Genomic DNA, 20,847 nt, shown 5'->3' with positions numbered 1-20,847 from the left:
GCAATCTTTTCTCTTTTTTTTTGTCTCCGCTGCGCTGGCCGAAGGTTCAGATCATCATCGTTGCGTGCCCGCAGCCACAGATGGCTTGAATCATGCTGTGCCCACCCTGCCAGTGTCACATGACGTCAGCAGGACCCAAATTTCAAAGCAGCCACTCACACACACACTGGCTGCATCACGCAGCCGCTCCCATCCAGTCGCAGCTGTATATTCACTAGCGCGGGCAGTTTAAATGATGTTGGGACCGCCCTCTTGACGTCGTGTGGCAGGGCGGTCCCAACATCATTTAAACTGCCCGCGCTAGTGAATATACAGCTGTGGCTGGATGGGAGCGGCTGCGTGATTCAGCCAGCGTGTCTGTGATTGGCTGCTTTGAAATCTGGGTCCTGTCCTGCCTGATGTCATGTGACATGATGCCAGGCAGGGCAGGACCCAAATTTCAAAGCAGCCACTTACAGACACGCTGCATCACGCAGCCGCTCCCGTCCAGCCACCGCAGCTGTATATTCACTAGCGCGGGCAGTTTAAATGATGCTGGGACCGCCCTGCCACATAACGTCAGGGAGGGCCCAGCATACACAGCGCGGGCGCGGGTCTATTTAAAAGATGAAATGGCTGACATGAGCCAGTGTCATACTGCTCTGTTGAAGAGGAGCCGCCAGCTGCCACCCCACGCACCGTGACCCAGAGTTTGCCTGCTGCCTGGTCTCCTGCGGAGCCCTGCTGCTCCAGTCTCAAAGTGTGTATTCTGTCTAAAAAGTATGTTTTTTGTGTATATCAACCAATAATAGTCCCCTGCCGTTTTATACAAAGTGCTTGCAGGCTGACTTCTAGTGTTCCTGCTACTTGCCACAGACAAACATTAGCTTAAATCATCGTGTGTCTCAGACAGTGTCTGTGCCAGTGGAACTGGTAGGCAGCCAGCAGCACTTTGTATGAAAGGGCAGGGGACCATTGTCATTTTTAAAATTTGTACATAATGTTGGGGATGGGAGAGGAGTGGACTGAAACTACATAAAGACAAATGCCCCTGCACACTGTGTACTACCTCCCCCTATCATCTTAGAAATTTTGCTTGCATCATGTATTTCATTATTTGTATAAATATATAATGCAATGTAAGCAAAATTTCTAAGGTGGAGGGGCACATAGTGTGCCGGGGCATTTGTCCCATGTCGTTTCAGTTCACTCCCATCCCCCACATTTTTTACACAATAAAAGGCTCCTTGCCCTTAGATACAGTACAGTTAGCGCTGTTCCCAAGCGCGGGTGCTGAACGCTGCCCGTATCACGGTTCCCTGCCAGCGCTGCGATCAGCGCAAGCAAGGGACATTGATGAGGGTAGTAATAGTCTGCTCCTGCAGTGTCCCTGTGTATAAATAAGATTAAAATAATAAAATCCATATACTCACCTTTCCTAAGTGTCCCATGCTGTAATCCTCTGACTACTGACAGAGGAGCCAGGGAAAATGAGCCGCACCAGTGAGCGGCGCCGCAACTGCGCTCAGGAGCAGTGTCCTGTCACTCACAGAGCGCAGCTAATGAGCAGCTCATTCTCTCTGGCTCCTCGGCAGCAGCGGTTGCATGGATTACAGTAGGGGACACCTAGGAGAGGTGAGTATAGGGATTTTATTATTTTAATCTTATTTTTGCAGGTGGACCCTACGGGAGCAGACTACTACTCTCGCTATTGTCCCTGGTCGTGCTGATAGCAGCGCCGGCAGGGATCCATCATGAGGGCAGTGTTCAGCCCCCAGCGCTTGGGGACAGCGCTAACTGTACCGCTGATTCCCAGGCGCTGGTACGTGTCACACTGATGACACACGGATGTCATCCGTGTGTGTTCAGTGTGAGATAATTTTGTGAACCGTGTATCTGCAAAAAAACGAACATGTCTCCGTATGGAGCACACGGACACACGGTCAATGGAAACACACTGAGATGTGCACAGACCCATAGATTTGAATGGGTCTGTGTGTCAGTGTCTCCGGTACATGCTCGCCCAGGCTAAGGCGGGTGGGACCATTGAGGACGTGGAGGTTTGCCACCACCTGTTGTCGGACCAACGGTCCCAGCTGTGGGCAACCCTACACCCCTTGCGGGACTTGTTAAGCAACAAGCTCGGAAGGACAGAGTCGGCCGTCCATCACATGGACACCGGGGATCACCCCCCAATCCGACTTTCAGCATACTGGGACTCCCTGGAGGTACAGCAGCACATGCACCAGGAGATTGACGAGATGCTGAAGCTGGGGGTCATTCAACAATCCAGCAGTGCTTCAGCCTCGCCTGTGGTCCTCGTCCCAAAGAAAAACCGGACAACCCGGTTCTGTCACGGTCACCTATTCGTACCCAATGCTGCGCATCGATGACCTGCTCAATCAGTTGGCCAGGGCCAAGTACCTGACCATCATGGATCTGAGTCAGGGTTATTGGCAGATTCCATTGAACCCCGAGGCACGGGAAAGCTCTGTCTTTATCACCCCATTCGGACTGTATGACTCCACGGTGATGCCATTTGGCATGAAGAATGCCCCTGCCACTTTTCAGCGGATGATCAACACACTGCTCAAGGGACTCAAAGGATGCACATCTGCATACCTGGATGACATTGCCATCTTCAGTCCCGACTGGGAGGATCACCTGGAGCATCTGGCGCCGGTGCGCGGGCGGATCCAATGGGCAGGCTTGACCATTAAGCCGGAAAAGTGCCAGCTGGGTATGAGTGAGGTCCACTACCTGGGACACCGGGTGTGGGGGGGCTTTGAAGCCAGAGCCCGGGAAGGTGGTTGCCATCGCATACTGGCCCACCCCCAAGACCAAGAAACAGGTGATGTCCTTCCTGGGCACCGCCGGGTACTATAGGAGGTTCGTCCCTCACTATAGTAGCCTGGTGAAGCCCCTGATGGACCTCACCAAGAAGAAGATACCCTCCGCAGTCGATTGGACAAACGACTGTGAGACAGCCTTCCGGGCGCTTAAGACCACCTCGGTGCTGTGCTCAGCCAGGTCGACACTACGGGCCATAAACATCCCTTTTTGTACCTGAACCAGAAGCTCCTGCCGAGAGAGCTGGCCTACTCCACGATGGAGAAGGAATGTCTGGCACTTGTGTGGGCCCTGCAGCGTCTGTTGCCATACTTGTATGGACACAAATTCACCATGTAATCAGACCACCGTCCCATCAGCTGGTTACACACTGTATCCAGAATGAATAGAAGGTTGCTACTCTGGAGTCTTGCGCGCTCCAGCAGTACCACTTCGCCATTCGCCACAAAAAGGGCTGCGACCATGGCAATGCCGATGGATGGCAAGGACCCCTATGCTTGGTATCCACGTGTAGTAGGGGCCCAGCTGGATCAGATGACACCAGAACCGGCACCCTAGGACCGTCCCTCAAGGAGGTATAGACCATTTTAGTTTTTGGGAGTTTTTAGCTGAGAGAGACCAGGGGTGGAGATTTAGATTCAACCAGGGGGCAGTAAGGGGAGTGACCCAGAGAGGTTAAGAGCTCCAGCAGCAGCTAGCTCAGGGTCTTTTTCCCTGGGAGGTCGTGATGACACGTTGTGTGGGATAAGTCCTGCAACAAAGAGAGAGGGCCCCCACAAGCTTCCCATGTGGAAGCCCCTCCCCCACAAGCCAGGGTTTCCATATGACTGGTAACTGACTCTTAATAACTGCTTTATATCTTTTGTACCACTAATATTGTGTTTGCATCTCTGACCATTATGTATATATAACCCTTATGTATATAGTGTAATGTCTAGTGTGCCCCTAAGGTGATTAAATATATAATTTAACCTTGGGCTGCTCTTTTATCTCGATCCACTAACCCACACATCCATTGTTTGGCTTAATCTTCATGCTACCAGGGTGGGTTTCTGGCCTGATATAATTCCTGGGAACTTATATCTAATAGAAACTGGTAGCAGCTCTACCAGGCCGACAAGGTTCTGCTTCTCTGGAGCTAGTGAAGGGGCCTCTCAGCCTGTCAGGGGTGTGAGACAGTGTAGTGCCACGTCAGTGACTGAGTTGGCCACCTCTTCTCACTCCCGGTACCTTCCTGTACCCGTGTGGACAGGGGGTGTCTGCATAGTACTGTACCAATCTGACCTTATATGTCCCTGAGGGGGTGCAGAACGTCACATTGGTGCAAAGGGCAGATCCGTGTCATGTGTTCTGTCTGACTTAATTATGGCGTCAGGCGGGTGGCGAGGTGTGGATCTGTCCCAAGTGGTGGCAGCGGTGGGATTCTGAGGGATCTCTTTGGTGCCATTCATCATAGTAATGATTCAGCTGCCAAGACACTTTGGACAATTTGTAACAACAGTTTGGAGAAGGGTCTTCTCTGTTCTAGCATGATTGCTTCCCAGTGCACAAAACAAAGTCCTTAACCCCTTCACGACGTATGACATATATTTAAGTTATATGTTGTGTCCCTGACTTTGATGCGTGCTCCAACGCTGAGCTTGCATTTTTCCCTGCAAATGACAGCTGATTTAATCAACTGTCATGAGCCTTTAACAACCACGGGTGTAGTGGCGACAAAAGCAAAAACTATTTTCGCACAAACATTCTGCCTCACAAAAATTGGAATAGAAAGCAATTAAAAAATGTTATGTTCCCGAAAATGGTACCAATAAAAATGTCAACTTGTCCACTAAAAAACAAGCCCTAATATGAGTCTGTCAGCAGAAATTTTGAAAAATTATAGCTCTCAAAATATGGCAATGCAAAAACTTGTTTTTGTAAAAAAAAGCGTCTTTTAGTGTGTGATAGCAGCCAAACAGAAAAAAACGATATAACTCTAGTATCACTGTAATCGCACCGAACTGAAGAATAAAGTTGTCTAATCACTTATACCACACGAACGGCATAGAAAATAATTAAAACCAATTCTTCACCTTCTGTTGATTTGTTCATTCTGCTTCCCGAAGATCGCAGTAAGGCTTGGCTCATATTTATCCTGTGCTCTACGCTGAGCGCTTACACCGGGGTTCCATGTAAATCGCTGAAATGAGTGATTCAGACTCAATCCCCGGCATAAGATTCTCTATAATGAGGTAGATGGAGGCACTGGGCACTCTGCCTGGCCTATGATCCATCTTTTTAGGAGTGCATAAAAGCCCGGTCGGCCACAGTTTTGTGCACCTCTTAAAAGCCAGATACTGCCGAATAGAAGCCACACAGAGTCCACAGTAACTCTGCTGCCTCATTAGGGAATGGATCCATCGAGGTTTCATCCGAATCACGTATTTTATAGATTTATATGGAAACCCCAATGTAAGTGCACAGCATAGAGTACAGGATAAATGTGATTCAAAATGTTCTGTACTCCAAAATGCCACCAGTAAAAGCTTCGACTCAACCCACAAAAAAACAGTTGCCACTCAGGTTCGTCATCTGTTGACAAAAATATAGGGGGAGTCCACATTACTGGTAGCACAAAGGATCTGGAAAAGCGACGTGGATCCCACCGAATAAAATCCAGCAAAATCTGTGAGGGAGGATTCTGCTCTTTTGGCACTTAGGGGCTCTGTATATGAAGTCCGCAAACTATTCTACAAAAATTTGTTCTCCAAGAGTCAAATAGCACTCCTTCCCTCCCGAGTCTCACCGTGTGGCCAAACAGTACTGTACAGCCACATATTGGGTATTGCCAGGTTCAAAAAAAAATTGCGTAATAAATCATGTGCTCATTTTTACCTATTTCCCATTGTGAAAATGTAAAATCTGGGGCTAAAACAACATTATAGTGGTAAAAATGTAATTTTTGTTTTCTTCACCACTCAATGGTATAAAATTTCATGAAACACGTGGTGTCAATATGCTCACTGTACTCCTAGATGATTTCATTAAGAGGTGTCGTTTGTAAAATGGGGTCACTTATGGGTAGTCCTGCTGTCCTGACACCACAGAGGCTTCACCAAAGTGACATGGCACTCACAAATCATTCCAGCAAAATCTGTACTCCAATATGGCGCTCCTTCCCTTCTGAGCTTTGCACTGTACCTAAAAAGTAGTTTTTGACCATATATGGGGCACTGTTGTACTCAGCAGACATTGTGTAACACATTTTGTTATCTACTTTCTTCTATCAGCCCTTTTGAAAATAAAAAACTTGGGGCTAAAACAATATTTTAGTGCAAAAAAATTAACTTTTAATTTTCACAGCCCATTGTTATACAATTCTGTGAAATACATGTTTAAAATGCTCACTACTCCCCTAGATGAATTCTTCAAGAGGTATAGTTTCTAAAATGGGGTCACTTATGGGGGGTTTCCACTCTTTAGGCATGTCAGGGGCTATCAAAATGTGACATGGCATCCACAATCTATTATCTATTTCAGATAATTTTGCACTCCAAAATTCAAATGGCGCTTCTTCCCTTCCAAGCCCTGCCGTGTGCCCAAACAATAGTTTTCCACCACATTTTGGGTATTGGCATACTCAGCAGAAATTGCACAAAAAATCGTATGGTCCATTTTCTCCTGTTACCCTTGAAAAAATAAACAAAAATTGAGGTTAAAACAACATTTTTGTGGGAAAAAATAGATTTTTTATGTTCACGGCTTAACGTTATAAAATTCTATGAAGCAACTGGGGGTTCAAGGTGTTCAACACATGCCTAGATAAATTACTTGAGGGGTCTAGTTTCCAAAACGGGGTCACTTGTGGTGAGTTTCCACTGTTTAGGCACATCAGGGACTCTCCAAATGTGACATGGCATCCGCTCTCGATTCCAGACAATTTTGCATTCCAAACGTCGAATGGTGCTCCTTCCCTTCCGAGCCCTGCCATGCGCCCAAACAGTAGTTTTCCACCACATATGGGGTATTGGTTTACTCAGGAAAAAATGCACAACAAACTTTGGAGTCCATTTTCTCCAGTTACCCTTGTGAAAATTAAAAATTGGGGCTAAAGTAACATTTTTGTGGTAAAAAATAAAATGTTCATTTTTTCTGTTCACATTGCTTCAGTTCCTGTGAAGCACCTGAAGGGTTAATTAACTTCTTGAGTGTGCTTTTGAGCAATTTTAGGGATGCTGTTTTTAGAATGGTGTCACTTTTAGGTATTTTATATCTCATAGACCCCTCAAAATCACTTCAAATGTGATGTGGTTCTTAAAAAATGTTTTTATAAACTTGTTGGAAAAATGAGAAATTGCTGATAAATGTTTAACCCTTCTAACTTCCTAACAAAAACAATCATGTTTAAAAAATGGTGCTGATGTAAAGCAGACATGTGACAAATGTTATTTATTAACTATTTTGTTTGGTATAACTATCTGGTTTAAGGGCATAAAAATTGAAATTTTGAAAATTATGAAATTTTCAAGTTTTTTTGCCAAATGTTCAATATTTTCATAAATAAAGGCAAATAATATCGACCAACATTTACGACTAAAATGAAGTACAATATGTCATGAAAAAACAAACTCAGAATCACTGGGATATGTTAAAGTGTTCCAGCGTTATTACTGCGTTAAACTCTCGTAACCCTTCTAACCTTATACCCATCCGCCCAGCCCCCGCTTCCCCAGTCCCACTAATAGGAGCTCTATGGAACGCTCGCTCTGTCTGCAACAAACTTTCCTACATTCACGATCTCTTCATCACTAACAAGCTTTCCTTCCTCGGCATCACTGAAACCTGGCTCACCCCCTCCGATACAGCCTCTCCTGCTGCACTTTGGTATGGTGGATTCCACCTCTCCCATATTCCCCGCCCCACCGGCAAGCACGGTGGAGGAATAGGTTTCCTCCTCTCAGATAACTGCTCCTTCACCCATATCCCACTGCCGCCCTCAATTATTCTCCCCTCTTTTGAAGTGCACTGCGTGCGCATCTACTCCCCATCCAACCTCCAACTGGCTGTCATCTACCGCCCCCCAGGATCAGCCACCGCTTTCTTTGACCAATTCACCACTTGGCTACTTCATTTCCTCTCCGTTGACATCCCCACTATCCTCATGGGCGACTTTAGCATCCCCATTGACACTTCTCTCTCAGCTGCCTCTAAGCTTCTATCCCTCACTTCCTCCTTTGGTCTTACTCAGTGGTCTTCCACACCCACCCACAAAGACGGCCACACACTGGACCTCATCTTCACCCGCCTCTGTTCCCTATCTAACCTCTCTAACTCACCTCTCCCTCTTTCTGACCACAACCTGCTCACATTCTCTTCTCTCTCCTCCCCGGCGCAACAATCCCAACTCCACAAACTTGCATACCCTTGCAGAAATCTCAAACACCTTGACCTACACTCACTCTCTGAATCCCTCTTCCCTCTTACAGACATTAGTTCCTTACATGATGCAGATGTTGCTGCCACTTTATACAACACCACAACCACTGCAGCTCTCGATTCGGTCGCCCCCCTCACACATACCAAGGCTTGCACAATCAACAGACAACCCTGGCACACCAGCCTAACTAAAGAACTGCGACGGGCCTCCAGTGTTGGTGAGCGTAGATGGAAAAGGTCCCACTCCAATGAGCACTTCATGGCATTCAAACAGTCCCTCACTACCTTCAAGTCCACACTCACTGCAGCAAAACAAACATACTTCACATCTCTCATATCCTCCCTGTCTCACAACCCCAAACAACTATTCAACACCTTCAATTCTCTCCTCCGTCCCCCAGTGCCTCCTCCCTCTCCTCTTATTTCAGCCGAAGACTTTGCCTCATTCTTCAAGCAGAAGATTGACACCATCAGACAAAGCTTTTGCCTAAAGTCCCCACAGCCCCTCCCCACACCTACTCAACCCTCTTCCTCCAAAACCACCTTCTCCACCATTTCTGAAGATCAACTTTCCTCCTTACTCTCCAAATCACACCTCACCACCTGTAAACTTGACCCAATCCCATTCCACCTCATCCCAAACCTTACCACTATCTTCATCCTAGCCCTAGCCCACCTCTTCAACCTGTCACTAACAACTGGTGTCTACCCCTCATGCTTCAAACATGCCTCAATCACACACATCCTCAAAAAGCCCTCCTTTGACCCATCCTCTGTGTCTAGCTATCGCCCCATATCACTTCTCCCCTATGCCTCAAAACTACTGGAACAACATGTCCATTCTGAACTGTCCTCCCACCTCTCATGCTGCTCCCTCTTTGACCGCCTACAATCTGGTTTCCAACCGCACCATTCTACTGAAACTGCAATGACTAAAGTCACCAACGACCTACTAACCGCCAAATCTAAGCAACACTACTGTCCTCCTCCTCCTAGACCTGTCATCTGCCTTTGACACAGTGGACCATTCCCTCATACTACAAACTCTCTCATCTATCGGCATCACAGACTTGGCCCTATCCTGGATCTCCTCATACCTAACAGACCGGACATTCAGTGTCTCCCACTCACACACCACCTCCTCATCTCGCCCCCTATCTGTCGGTGTCCCCCAAGGTTCAGTTCTAGGACCCCTGCTCTTCTCCATCTACACCTTCGGCCTGGGACTGCTCATAGAGTCTCATGGCTTTCATTATCACCTCTAAGCTGATCACACACAGATCTACCTATCTGGACCCGATATCACCTCCTTACTAACCTAAATCCCATAATGTCTGTCTGCTATTTCATCCTTCTTCTCTGCCAGATTTCTAAAACTTAACATGGACAAAACAGAATTCATCATCTTTCCGCCATCTCATTCAACCCCCCCAACTGACCTATCTATCAACGTCAATGGCTGCCCACTCTTCCCAGTCCCTCAAGCTCGCTGCCTTGGGGTAACCCTGGACTCGGAACTCTCCTTCAAACCACATATCCAAGCCCTTTCCACTTCCTGCTGACTCCAACTCAAAAATATCTCCCGGATCCGCACATTCCTCAACCATGAATCTGCAAAAACACTAGTGCACGCCCTCATCATCTCCCGCCTTGACTACTGCAACCTCCTGCTCTGTGGCCTCCCCTCTAACACTCTCGCACCCCTCCAATCTATCCTAAACTCTGCTGCTCGACTAATCAACCTGTCCCCCCGCTATTCCCCGGCCTCTCCTCTCTGTCAATCTCTTCACTGGCTCCCCATTGCTCAGAGACTCCAGTTCAAAACCCTAACCATGACATACAAAGCCATTCACAACCTGTCTCCTCCATATATCTCTGACCTAGTCTCCCGTTACATACCCGCACGCAACCTCCGATCCTCACAAGATCTCCTTCTCTACTCCCCTCTTATCTCCTCCTCCCACAATCGCATACAAGATATCTCCCGTGCTTCCCCCCTACTCTGGAACTCTCTACCCCAACGTATCAAACTCTCGCCTACCGTGGAAACCTTCAAAAGGAACCTGAAGACCCACCTCTTCCGACAAGCCTACAACCTGCAGTAACCACCGCTCCACCATACCGCTGCACAACCAGCTCTACCCTCACCTACTGTATCCTCACCCATCCCTTGTAGATTGTGAGCCCTCGCGGGCAGGGTCCTCGCTCCTCCTGTACCAGTCGCTGTCACATTGTGTTCAAGATTATTGTAACTGTTCTTGTATTATACCCCTTTTTCACATGTAAAGCGCCATGGAATAAATGGCGCTATAATACTAATAATACTGGATAAAGTAACACTGGTCAGATTTGGAAAATGAGGCTTGGTCATTAACGTACAAAGTGGCTCGGTCCTTAAGGGGTTCACCTTGTATCAAATTTTGAAAAATAACAACATTGAAATTGAGTTTGTTACTTTTTCGCACCCAATCCTAATTCCATGTACTGTATGTAAAATAATTGGCAAGTATGACTGTAAAGAGCACTTCTACTCTCTTTATTAGCAATCTAGGAATCTAAAGATATTTCAGGTTCATAGAAACATATCATACATTAATATGTTACATTAATAATGTTTCTCATTTCAGGATTCTTTGAAACTCCTTCAAGAACAACATAACTTGAATCCAATCATTTTGATGAAGAGATGTCAGGAAATAAAAGGAAACAACTGAAAGTTTCAAAAATTTAATCATTAACTAGTTTTTTTTTAAATAATGTTATGGTAGGCATATATACCCATCATGTCATAGGATTAATATATTTACATTAGTTTTATAAATGAGACCTGTGGTTAAACTAGTGTTTAGAGAGAATATGTCAGTAGAATCAAGTCATCTATATCAGTATGTAGTTCATAGGAAGATAAATAAAATGATACTTTGATTTCTGCAATCCGATATCTTTGTCCAAAGAAATCCACATTTTTCTTAATATTTAAATGAGCTGTTAAGATCTATGGGCCGGATATAGATCTCCCTGAGCAGCATACTCATAAAGAAGGCCTAGGTGGGTTGATCCTACTGACAGATTCCCTTTAAAGAGATCCTGTCAGTAACATTTGCCCTAGGCTAGCAGAGTTGGTGCAGGATAGGGCAGTGTAAAACATTTCTATTGATACTTATTTTGCCACTATTAATTTGCAAATTAGGATTGCGAGTGCACTGGTCTTATGGAAGTATCAGTGTGCTTGCAGCCCTTGGCTCCTCTTAGCTTTTCCTTGGCAGTTCTACTTTCTGTTGCTTGATTGACAGTGGAGAGCAGAGGTATTGTCTTACAGAAGAACCTATGTTTTCACTGTCAATCATGTAGCAGAGGGTGTTGCCAGCAGAGGGAAGCGAAAAGAAGCAAAGGGCTGCAAGTGCATTGATACTCCATGCAGTGCACCTGTGAACCTAATTTGCATTTGAATAAGATATGGATTTCTGTGCAATGGGGAGTCAAATAGCAGCAAAATACCGTAGGTATGCATGATAATGTTTTGCACGGCCCTGTCTTGTACTATCTCTGTTTAGGGCGAATACTACTGACCCTTTAAATCAAAAATCTACTTTGCCACATGACCTTGGAGTGCCTACACTGAATCAATTGCAACAATTAGTGGGAACAAAACTAAAAGCACTCCAAAAAAAGAGTCACCACTTCTCCTCATTCTTGTCAATTGAATAATCCTATTTGGACTATTATTCAACTGAAAGCCATTTGTGAATTTGTAAAGAATATGGACATTGTAGTCAGTGCCCCGGACAAGGGATGATTAGTGGTGAAGCTAAGAGGAGCTGAATTTGATAAGAAACAGGTGTTTTCAATGCGGAATGATTGTAAAACCTAATGTATACTGCCTGTTGATCCCAACTCTGAGATCAAGGTCAATTTGAAGAATTATTAAATGAAAGTTTACATTTGGATGTTCTGAGTATAAAGGACATAGAGTACCAACTAATTGATTTACCAGTAATGACAAATTTTCATTGACTTGTCTAAGTTATAGGAAAATATTACTGCTACCGTATCCAACATCATTTGGTTTTAACGGCAATAAAGCATCACCTCCAGAAGTCCAGTCCATACTCGCATAAAACTCAATTATTGATAAACAAATTTTTTTTCCAAATTGAGGATGCCCCGATTGGGTCTAAATCATCACCTTCTATAGCTTTAATTTATGATGTAATGTTGGTATGAAGGGGCAGTTTCGCAACCATACCGGAGTTTATTAAAGGGTATGTGTCAGCAGGTTTTTGCTATGTAATCTGAGGACAGCATGAGGTAGGGGTTAAAACACAGATTTCAAGGATGTGTCACATGTCAGAGTGTGTGCTGTTTTTAATTACAATGAAGGTTATCACTTGGTGATTATTATTAACCTACTACAGCAGACACAGCAGCTCCTGCTTGCTAGTTCAACTTCGCCCTCTCTGTGATAAACATCTTACTGTCAATAGAGAATGTGAATATAGAACCTGGTGTGGGCGGGGCTAGCTTTCTCAGCTCTGCTCCATGCTAAATCTAAAAACTCTGATCGTGTTACAACTCCTGCATCTAGTAAACTAAGTGATACAACATTGGATTCAGGGTCTCTTTGCCTATATCTTGCTGCTCTTAGATGAGGTAGCAAAAACCTGGTGACAGATTCCCTTTAACACAAACTAAAATTAATCTAATTTAAGCTTCACTAGCACAACTCCTAAACAACATGTAGCTTTTTTGGACTTGGTAATCAAGCCCCACCCCCATACACTTTATAAACTGTAGGTGTCATCCGAACATACACAGTACCATTTGCACTGCCGAGTCCTCCTGTGTTCTTAATGAGAGTGTGGCTTCCAGATATCTCTGGTGGCGGCTTATCTATTTGAGAACAAAAGGATTGACAATCTGAAATCAGACATTCTGGATCCTTATCTCCACTGACATCATCATCGATGTTGGTGTATTTGTTCTACATTAGTCTAGTGTGTGTGGGGGCTTTAAAATGCCTCTAGAAATGCTTTGATCAGACTCTGGAGGACCCACCTTAGCTGGTAGCTACCTTGCCCAACTCTCACAAACACAGGACACTTGTTCTGCTGAGTGATCCTGTGTTCTCTATCAGAGAGCCGCTTCTAGACATCTCTGATAGTGGCTTATCTTTTAGAGGCAAAAAGTCTGAAATTGGACATGGCAGATCCTTAGCTACCCTATCATCTGGCGGGGGAGAGTTGGGTGCCTTCATACACATTAGATTGTTGGCCAGACCTGTCAATATCTATGGGTTTAGGCATGGTCAGCCTAATGTGTATTGGGGCCTTTAGAGGTTATGCTCCTTTGAAGAAACTACATATTTTTTTATTTTGTAAACCACTTCATACCATTATGAAAGCAGCCAAGATGTCATCCCAAACACACTATAAATCTAATTTCTTAGGCTGGTTTCACAAGGTCCATATACACCGGAATACTCAGACCGACTGCCGGGTCTCCCAACCTAAGCTGATTCATATATCCCTATAAAGTAGTTAGCACAGTACAGGAGACGTGCTCAGGCTGTGTTTCATGGATGTGGGAAAGTGACTTTATGGTGAATTTTTAAGAGCAAAAAGGGTGTGATCAGAGGAAAATGATTTCAAAATTCAGATTGCAGTAATATATACTAGGTTACTTGCAAGAGGCTATAATAGTAATTTATTGGACACTACATTAAAAAATTAAAGCATTAGGACAGGAATAGTATGTTGTACAGACAGGTGAAAGAAACAATCAAAAAAGCGAGGTTGGTTCTATTCATTCCACCTTTCTTAATGAGTATAGTTCTCAGTACCATGAGATCAAAAAAATTAGTGCTAAATATCTACAGTTATTAAATCAGGATGTGACTTTAGTAGCAAAAGAGGACATAAGTGTATTGCTAGCAGAGATTCTCTTGGAGGTTGGTTACTCACTCATTTGTTTTATAGTGTTGAGTAGATGTTCAATTTGTAAATATGTGGATAAATATGTTTAAAAATGGCATTAAAAATGCAGGGTCTTTTTATTATTGTAATACAGATCATGTCATTTATGTGATTTTGTGCATTCATTGTAATCTTATTTATTTGCATTGACCCATCCGTAAATTAAAAGTGAGAATTATGGAACACCTCAGAGATAATGAACAGAAGAAATTGTCAGGTTTTTCTAGTACTGCTAAACATTTATTTCAGACATATAATCACAGTATTAAGTATTTGCCTTTTTTTCTGATTGGAAGGGGTTAAGAGACCAATGAAAGGTGGAAATTGGAGAAAGGCACTCCTAAGTGATGAGGCAAGGTGGATTCTTGATTTTAAGAGTACCCATCACCAGTTTATGGCAACCTTGGACTGGTGATGTTTCTAAATATAAGTTATTGTCAAAAGTGCTCATAAGTTATCCTAAGGCTGTGTGCCCACGATGCGTTTTTTAAGCGTTTCCGCAGCGGCAAAAACGCTGCAGAAACGCTTAAAAAATCGCTTGGTAGAAGGCCTGCCATGTTCCCCAATGAGAATCCGCATATGCTGTGCACATGCTGCGGAAATTTCTGCTGCGGATTATCATTGCAGAAGAAAACGCAGCACTACCAATTATTTTGCGGAAGCGCTACTTTCATTGGAACGCTTGGATTCCACATCACTGCATCTGTACATGCGGAATCCATGCCTTTCAATGTGCGGATGGTACCCAAATGTGGAGGACAGGAGACTCTCCTCCGGACCCGGGTACCATAGAACCTGTAAAGAAAAGAATAAAATAAAAAATAAATATTATATTTACCTTCTGATGGCCGGCAGCTCGCAGAGGACTGAATGACCTGCGCTGACGTCATAGTCATGTGACGGCAGGTCCTTCAGTGTAGCATACCGCGAGCTGCCAGCAAGCCAGGACGGAGCGAAGCAAGACTCCGGGGGCCATCAGAAGGTAAGTATAGATTTATTTTTTTATTTTTTACCATTCTTTAAGTTCACAGTATATAAATCCATGCCGTTTGCATGGATTTATATAGTGTGACCAAGTTGTCAAGCACTTTCCAAGTGATGCTAAAATCGCTTGGAAAGCGCTTGTCAACCCGCATGCGGAAATGCATGTGAAGAACGCTTCACATCCACATGTCCCTGGCAGGAAAAACGCATGTACAATCCGCATGCGTTTTTTCTTCCAGGGAGATGCAGAAACGCTCAGGAAAAAATCTGGAGCATTTCTGCATCGTGGGCACATAGCCTAATGCTCCAAATGGGCCTGACTTTTGCAACAAAATTCCTGGTTGTGGATCCCACAACTCTTGTGGCCCCTCTCATAGTGAAAGCACAAGATATTGCGAGAACTCTTTGAGCTAACTCATCGATAACCACGTAGTAAAGGATGGGGCAGTGCTCGATTAGTGCAAAGAGTGGGATCTTGAGATCTTCCACTTTCATTGTGAGGGGGCTGCTGGGGGTCATAGGATTCCTCTCTGTATGCGGGATCTCTCAAACAGGAAATTTTGCCCAGTTTTTGCTAGCAAGCTGGGCCCTTTTAGGGTGCATTTTATCCTTCACTGCACCTTAGACAATAACTCATATTTAGAAAAATCAACAGTCTGGGGCTGCCCACTCTTTTATTAAACAAAAAGGGTAGCTCTGTACGGAATAGGTACTTAACGTACATGTAGCACCCCGAGGGCTCGGTTGCTACAGAGGTATTGCATCTCAACCAGATGTGCGATATCTCACTCTCAGGTAAGGATGGAGTGTGGATTAGGACCCCGACACCTGCATGCATTACACCACATTTCCGGGGGGCAGGGCGACCGATATGCTCCAAGTAGAGCATGACAGTCCCTGTCCCTGGCTGGAGTGGGGGGAGGGAACACCGAGGAAGAGGGAACCCTGTAGTGCAGGAGCAGGGAGGAAGTAGTTGCTGGGTGCACCTAGAGGGAGGTATAAAAGGTGGGCACCATCTTAGATCAGGGTTCAGTTCAGTCTGAGAGAAGAAGTGACAGAGCAGGGCCTCTGTGGAGCTCTGCTCCGGAGGCGGGCCTAGCCTGTGAGGCCCAGCCAGCACTGAAAGAGAAGAGAAGTTCAGTTCAGTGAGAGAAGAAGAGGGAGCAGGAGGTGGGAGCAGAGGCTCTGCATGGGCTCTGCTCCGCAGGCAGGCCTAAGAGAGAGGCCGGAGCCTGAAGGAAGGAGAAGGAAGTAAGAGGAGTGGAGGAGGCTCCAGGAACAAGGAACGAAGGGACCCCAGAGGTGTGGACTGGCGAGTCGCCACCGCACGCCTGAATCTACCTGCGTAGAAGGGTCAGGCCAAAGGGGGAGACCGGACCCCGAAAGTAGTGGAGGCGGGGAACTACCCTCAGCTAGAAACCGGAGGCTATGACATTTCATGTGGCGCAGCCCCTCGCTACACCCGCTAGGAAGGCACCATATAGGGTCAGGGAGACTGGCGCCAAGTTTACCAAGAGAAGGCCCGAGGCAGCCGGACAGAAGCGAGGTCACTGGCGGGGTATGACAGGCCAGAGAAAGGACACACAAAGGGGGTCCTGTGAAACACTCCGGAGATACCTGGGAGTCGGCCGAGCCCCTCACCTGGTGAGCACAGTACGACGTGGGCAGCCGTTACCTGCAGAAGTGGTCTGGATAATAAGAACTGTGAGTAAAGACCCTGGACTGCATCACTGACTCTGTGTCGTCACTGCTACTCCTGCACCATCACCCCCATCCTCCGCATACACTGCCCTGAGGCTACACTCCTCCCGTGGGGAGTTGTATTACACTCTGCTGCACCCACAACACCAGCCTCAGCGGTCTGCCCTGCAGCGGCAATTCATCCTGACCGCAATCCACGGGTAGCGTAGTCGGACATTTAATATCATAAAAACCCTATAAATAGACTGACTGCCATTTGAGTTGACCACCCTGAGCCACGGGACCGGGTCCCCGCCACACGAGGACTACAACCCCCAGCATCCGCAACGGGTCCGGTTCCGGGTATCCCCTCACACGCGTGGCCCAGGGGGCGCGTCATACATGTTCCGTATATTACACATTTGATATTTTTCTAGATGGATCTTTTGGTCTTGTACATTCTTCTAATTTTTTATTTATTCAACTGTGAGGATTTACACATGATTTGTTGAGATATGGTGACAAAACAGTGTAGTGGTTTCAAATGGCATTACAGATGAAGCCAATGTACACTATGGCTAAGACCAGTGTGGTCAAAATGCGTCAGTATGTTGTAACATTTAAATCAGGATATGTTTTATGTTAAGGAGCTATCAACATCAATATTTTTTTTAGAAAATAATGTTAATTGTAGTATTTTATGTTTACCTTATATTTAATCATTTACCTGAATAAAGTGAATAATTGTTGGAAGTTATCAATATTTTTTAATGTAATATATAGAGAAGAGGGCACAGTGTTCCCTCTGAAAATCATAGTACCACACATTATGGGTATTATGGCACATACTGTGCACTTTGAAAATAGTGCCATAACCTGTGCCCCCTGAATGCAATACCACTACACATCCTAAAATATAATGGTGCCCCACACTGTGCACCATGAAAAAAATGCCATTGTGCACCTAAGAATAAATGACACACACTATGTTCACTCAAAATAGTACCATGGAGTCCTGTGAAAAAAAGAGAGTTATACAATGCATCACCCCCATGAAAATGCATCATACAGAGTACTCCCTGAAAGATAAGTGCCGCACAGAGGAAAAAACGCAACGCCATCCTGCTTCTCCCCAATTCCGGTAACCGGTTGCAACTTTAAGAAATGGTTTGGGAGAAGTGGAGAGGACCTTCTGGATATCACGCTTGCAGAGCTGTTTTGCCAATTTCAGCAGAGAGACATGTCTAATAACAAAATAATGCAAAAAAAATGTCAAAATAAACTTTTTGTGCTATTGTATTCCTTGATTACTAAAAAGGACTTTTGAGCTACCAACTTTATGGTACATCCACAACCTCTTCTAGTATTATTTTATGCACAGATGCCAGAACACATTATTCTAGCATTATTGATAAATTATCTACCCCAATAAGTAATTCCAGTGCATAAAAATGTAAAAACAGAACAAACTTCTTTCTTTTACATCAGTAGGACTATATTACCCAGGAATGAAACACAGACTGCAGTCTGGTATAAACCATCACAGAACCTGTAAATGTACCTTCCTCCTCTTGACATACCTGTTTTAGTAAATACTTTAATTTCTCATAACATTACAATTTTAGAACATCTTTTCTTCGAACTTCACATCTCTGTAATTTCTTTTGTAAATGTATGGATAAATTGACAACTGGTTGTCAACCTTATGAAAAGGTTTGCCTTACAAACTCTGACACTGTCCTATCAATCAATGCTGACCATATCAGTTTGTGTACAGATATACTTCAATGACAAAGCAGATGGCTACACCCTGTCATGAATTTAATCATATATTTCCAGGAGAATAAAAAATAGGTACAGCACAGAAAAGGTTTTAAAGAAAACATGTTCCTGAGTTATTATTTAATGGTGATGTGAATAGTTTACTAAAACACACTCAAAAGGTCTGATAGATCTTCTTTAAGAAGTGTATTTGAGCAACGGTGGGGAAAATAAGTATTTGATACACTGCCGATTTTGCACGTTTTCCCACCTACAAAGAATGGAGGTCTGTAATTTTTATCGTAGGTACACTTCAACTGTGAGAGACAGAATTTAAAAATAAAAAAAACAAATTCACATTGTATGATTTTTAAATAATTAAATTGCATTTTATTGCATGAAATAAGTATTTGATACAATAGAAACAGAACTTAATATTTGGTACAGAAACCTTTGTTTGCAATTACAGAGGTCAGATGTTTCCTGTAGTTCTTGACCAATAAGTATTTGATCACCTACCAACCAGCAAGAATTCTGGCTCTCATAGACCTGTTAGTTTTTCTTTAAGAAGCTCTGCTACTCTGTACTGTAATTTTTATTGTAGGCACACTTCAACTTGAGAGACAGAATCTTAAATAAAAATTAAAAAAATCACATTGTATGATTTTTACATAATAAATTTGCATTTTATTGCATGAAATAGGTATTTGATATAATAGAAACACAACTTAATATTTGGTACAGAAACCTTTGTTTGCAATTACAGAGGTCAGACATTTCCTGTAGTTCTTGACCAAGTTTTCACACACTGCAGCAGGAATTTTGGCCCTCTCCTCCATACAGATCTTCTCCAGATCTTTCAGGTTTTGGGGCTGTCACTGGGCAACATTGAGTTCAGCTCCCTCTAAAGATTTTCTATTGGGTTCAGGTGTGGAAACTGGCTAGGCCACTCCAGGACCTTGAAATGCTTCTTACCAAGCCACTCTTTAGTTTCCCTGGCTGTGTGTTTCGGGTCATTGTCATGCTGGAAGACCCAGCCACGACCCATCTTCAATACTCTTGCTGAGGGAAGGAGGTTGTTTGCCAAAATTTTCACAATACATGACCCCATCCATCTTCCCTTCAATATGATGCAATCGTCCTGTCCCTGTTGCAGAAAAGCACCCCCAAAATATGATGTGTACCCCATCATGCTTCATGGTTGGAACGGTGTTCTTGGGGTTGTACTCATCCTTCTTCTTCCTCCCAACAGGGTAAGTCGATTTGATACCAAAAAGTTATATTTTGGTCTCATCTGACCACATGACCTTCTTCCATGCATCTTCGGGATCATCCAGATGGTCATTGGTGAACTTCAAATTGGCTTGGGCATGTGCTTGTGTGAGTAGGGGGATCTTGCGTGCCCTGCAGGATTTTAATCCATGACAGTGTAGTGTGTTACTAGCAGTAATGTTTTGAGACTGTGATCCCAGCTCTCTTCAGGTCATTGACCGTGTCCTCCGATGTAGTTCTGGGCTGATTCATGACCTTTCTCAGAATCATCCTTACCCCCACGAGGTGTGATCTTGCATGGAGCCCCCGACTGAGGAATATTGACAGTCATCTTGTGTTTCTTCCATTTTCTAATAATTGCACCAACAGTTGTCGCCTTCTCAACAAGCTGCTTGCTTACTGTCCTGTAGCCCATCCCAGCCTTGTGCAGGTCTACAATTTTGACCCTGGGGTCCTTAGACAGTGCTTTGGTCTTGACCATGGTGGAGAGATTGGAGTGTGATTGATTGAGTCTGTGGACAGGTGTCTTTTATACAGGTAACAAGTTTAACCCATTAACCCCCGAGGGTGGTTTGCACGTTATTGACCAGGCCAATTTTTACAACTCTGACCACTGTCACTTTATGAGGTAATTACTCTGGAACGCTTTAATGGATCCCCCTGATTCTGAGACTGTTTTTTCGTGACATATTGTACTGCATGATTTTGGTAAAATTTCTTCGATATCACTTGCGTTTATTTGTGAAAAAAACGGAAATTTGGCAAAAATTTTGAAAATTTTGCAATTTTCAAAATTTTAATTTTTAAGCCCTTAAATCAGAGAGATACAGTACAGACCAAAAGTTTGGACACACCTTCTCATTTAAAGATTTTTCTGTATTTTCATGACTATGAAAATTGTACATTCACACTGAAGGCATCAAAACTATGA

General features: G+C 44.3%; 1 protein-coding gene across 2 annotated transcripts in view; it reads left to right on the top strand.

Moving 5' to 3' along the window:
* Window positions 1-11,832, top strand: part of LOC141150036 (uncharacterized) — a 228,162-nt gene extending 216,330 nt beyond the window's left edge. For both annotated transcript variants that reach the window (XM_073636940.1, XM_073636939.1), the window contains one exon: window positions 10,875-11,832. In XM_073636940.1, coding sequence (XP_073493041.1) covers window positions 10,875-10,961 — 87 coding nt within the window. In that variant the 3' untranslated portion in view covers window positions 10,962-11,832. The remainder of the gene's footprint in view (window positions 1-10,874) is intronic.
* Window positions 11,833-20,847: the final 9,015 nt, after the last annotated feature.

Source organism: Phyllobates terribilis, unplaced genomic scaffold (assembly GCF_046119375.1).
Source record: "Phyllobates terribilis strain yellow unplaced genomic scaffold, ASM4611937v1 Scaffold_1__5_contigs__length_1240528914, whole genome shotgun sequence".
NCBI classification, from domain to species: Eukaryota; Metazoa; Chordata; class Amphibia; order Anura; family Dendrobatidae; genus Phyllobates; species Phyllobates terribilis.
The sequence above is the reverse complement of the archived record's forward strand: the minus strand, read 5'-3'. Positions and strand labels throughout refer to the sequence as shown.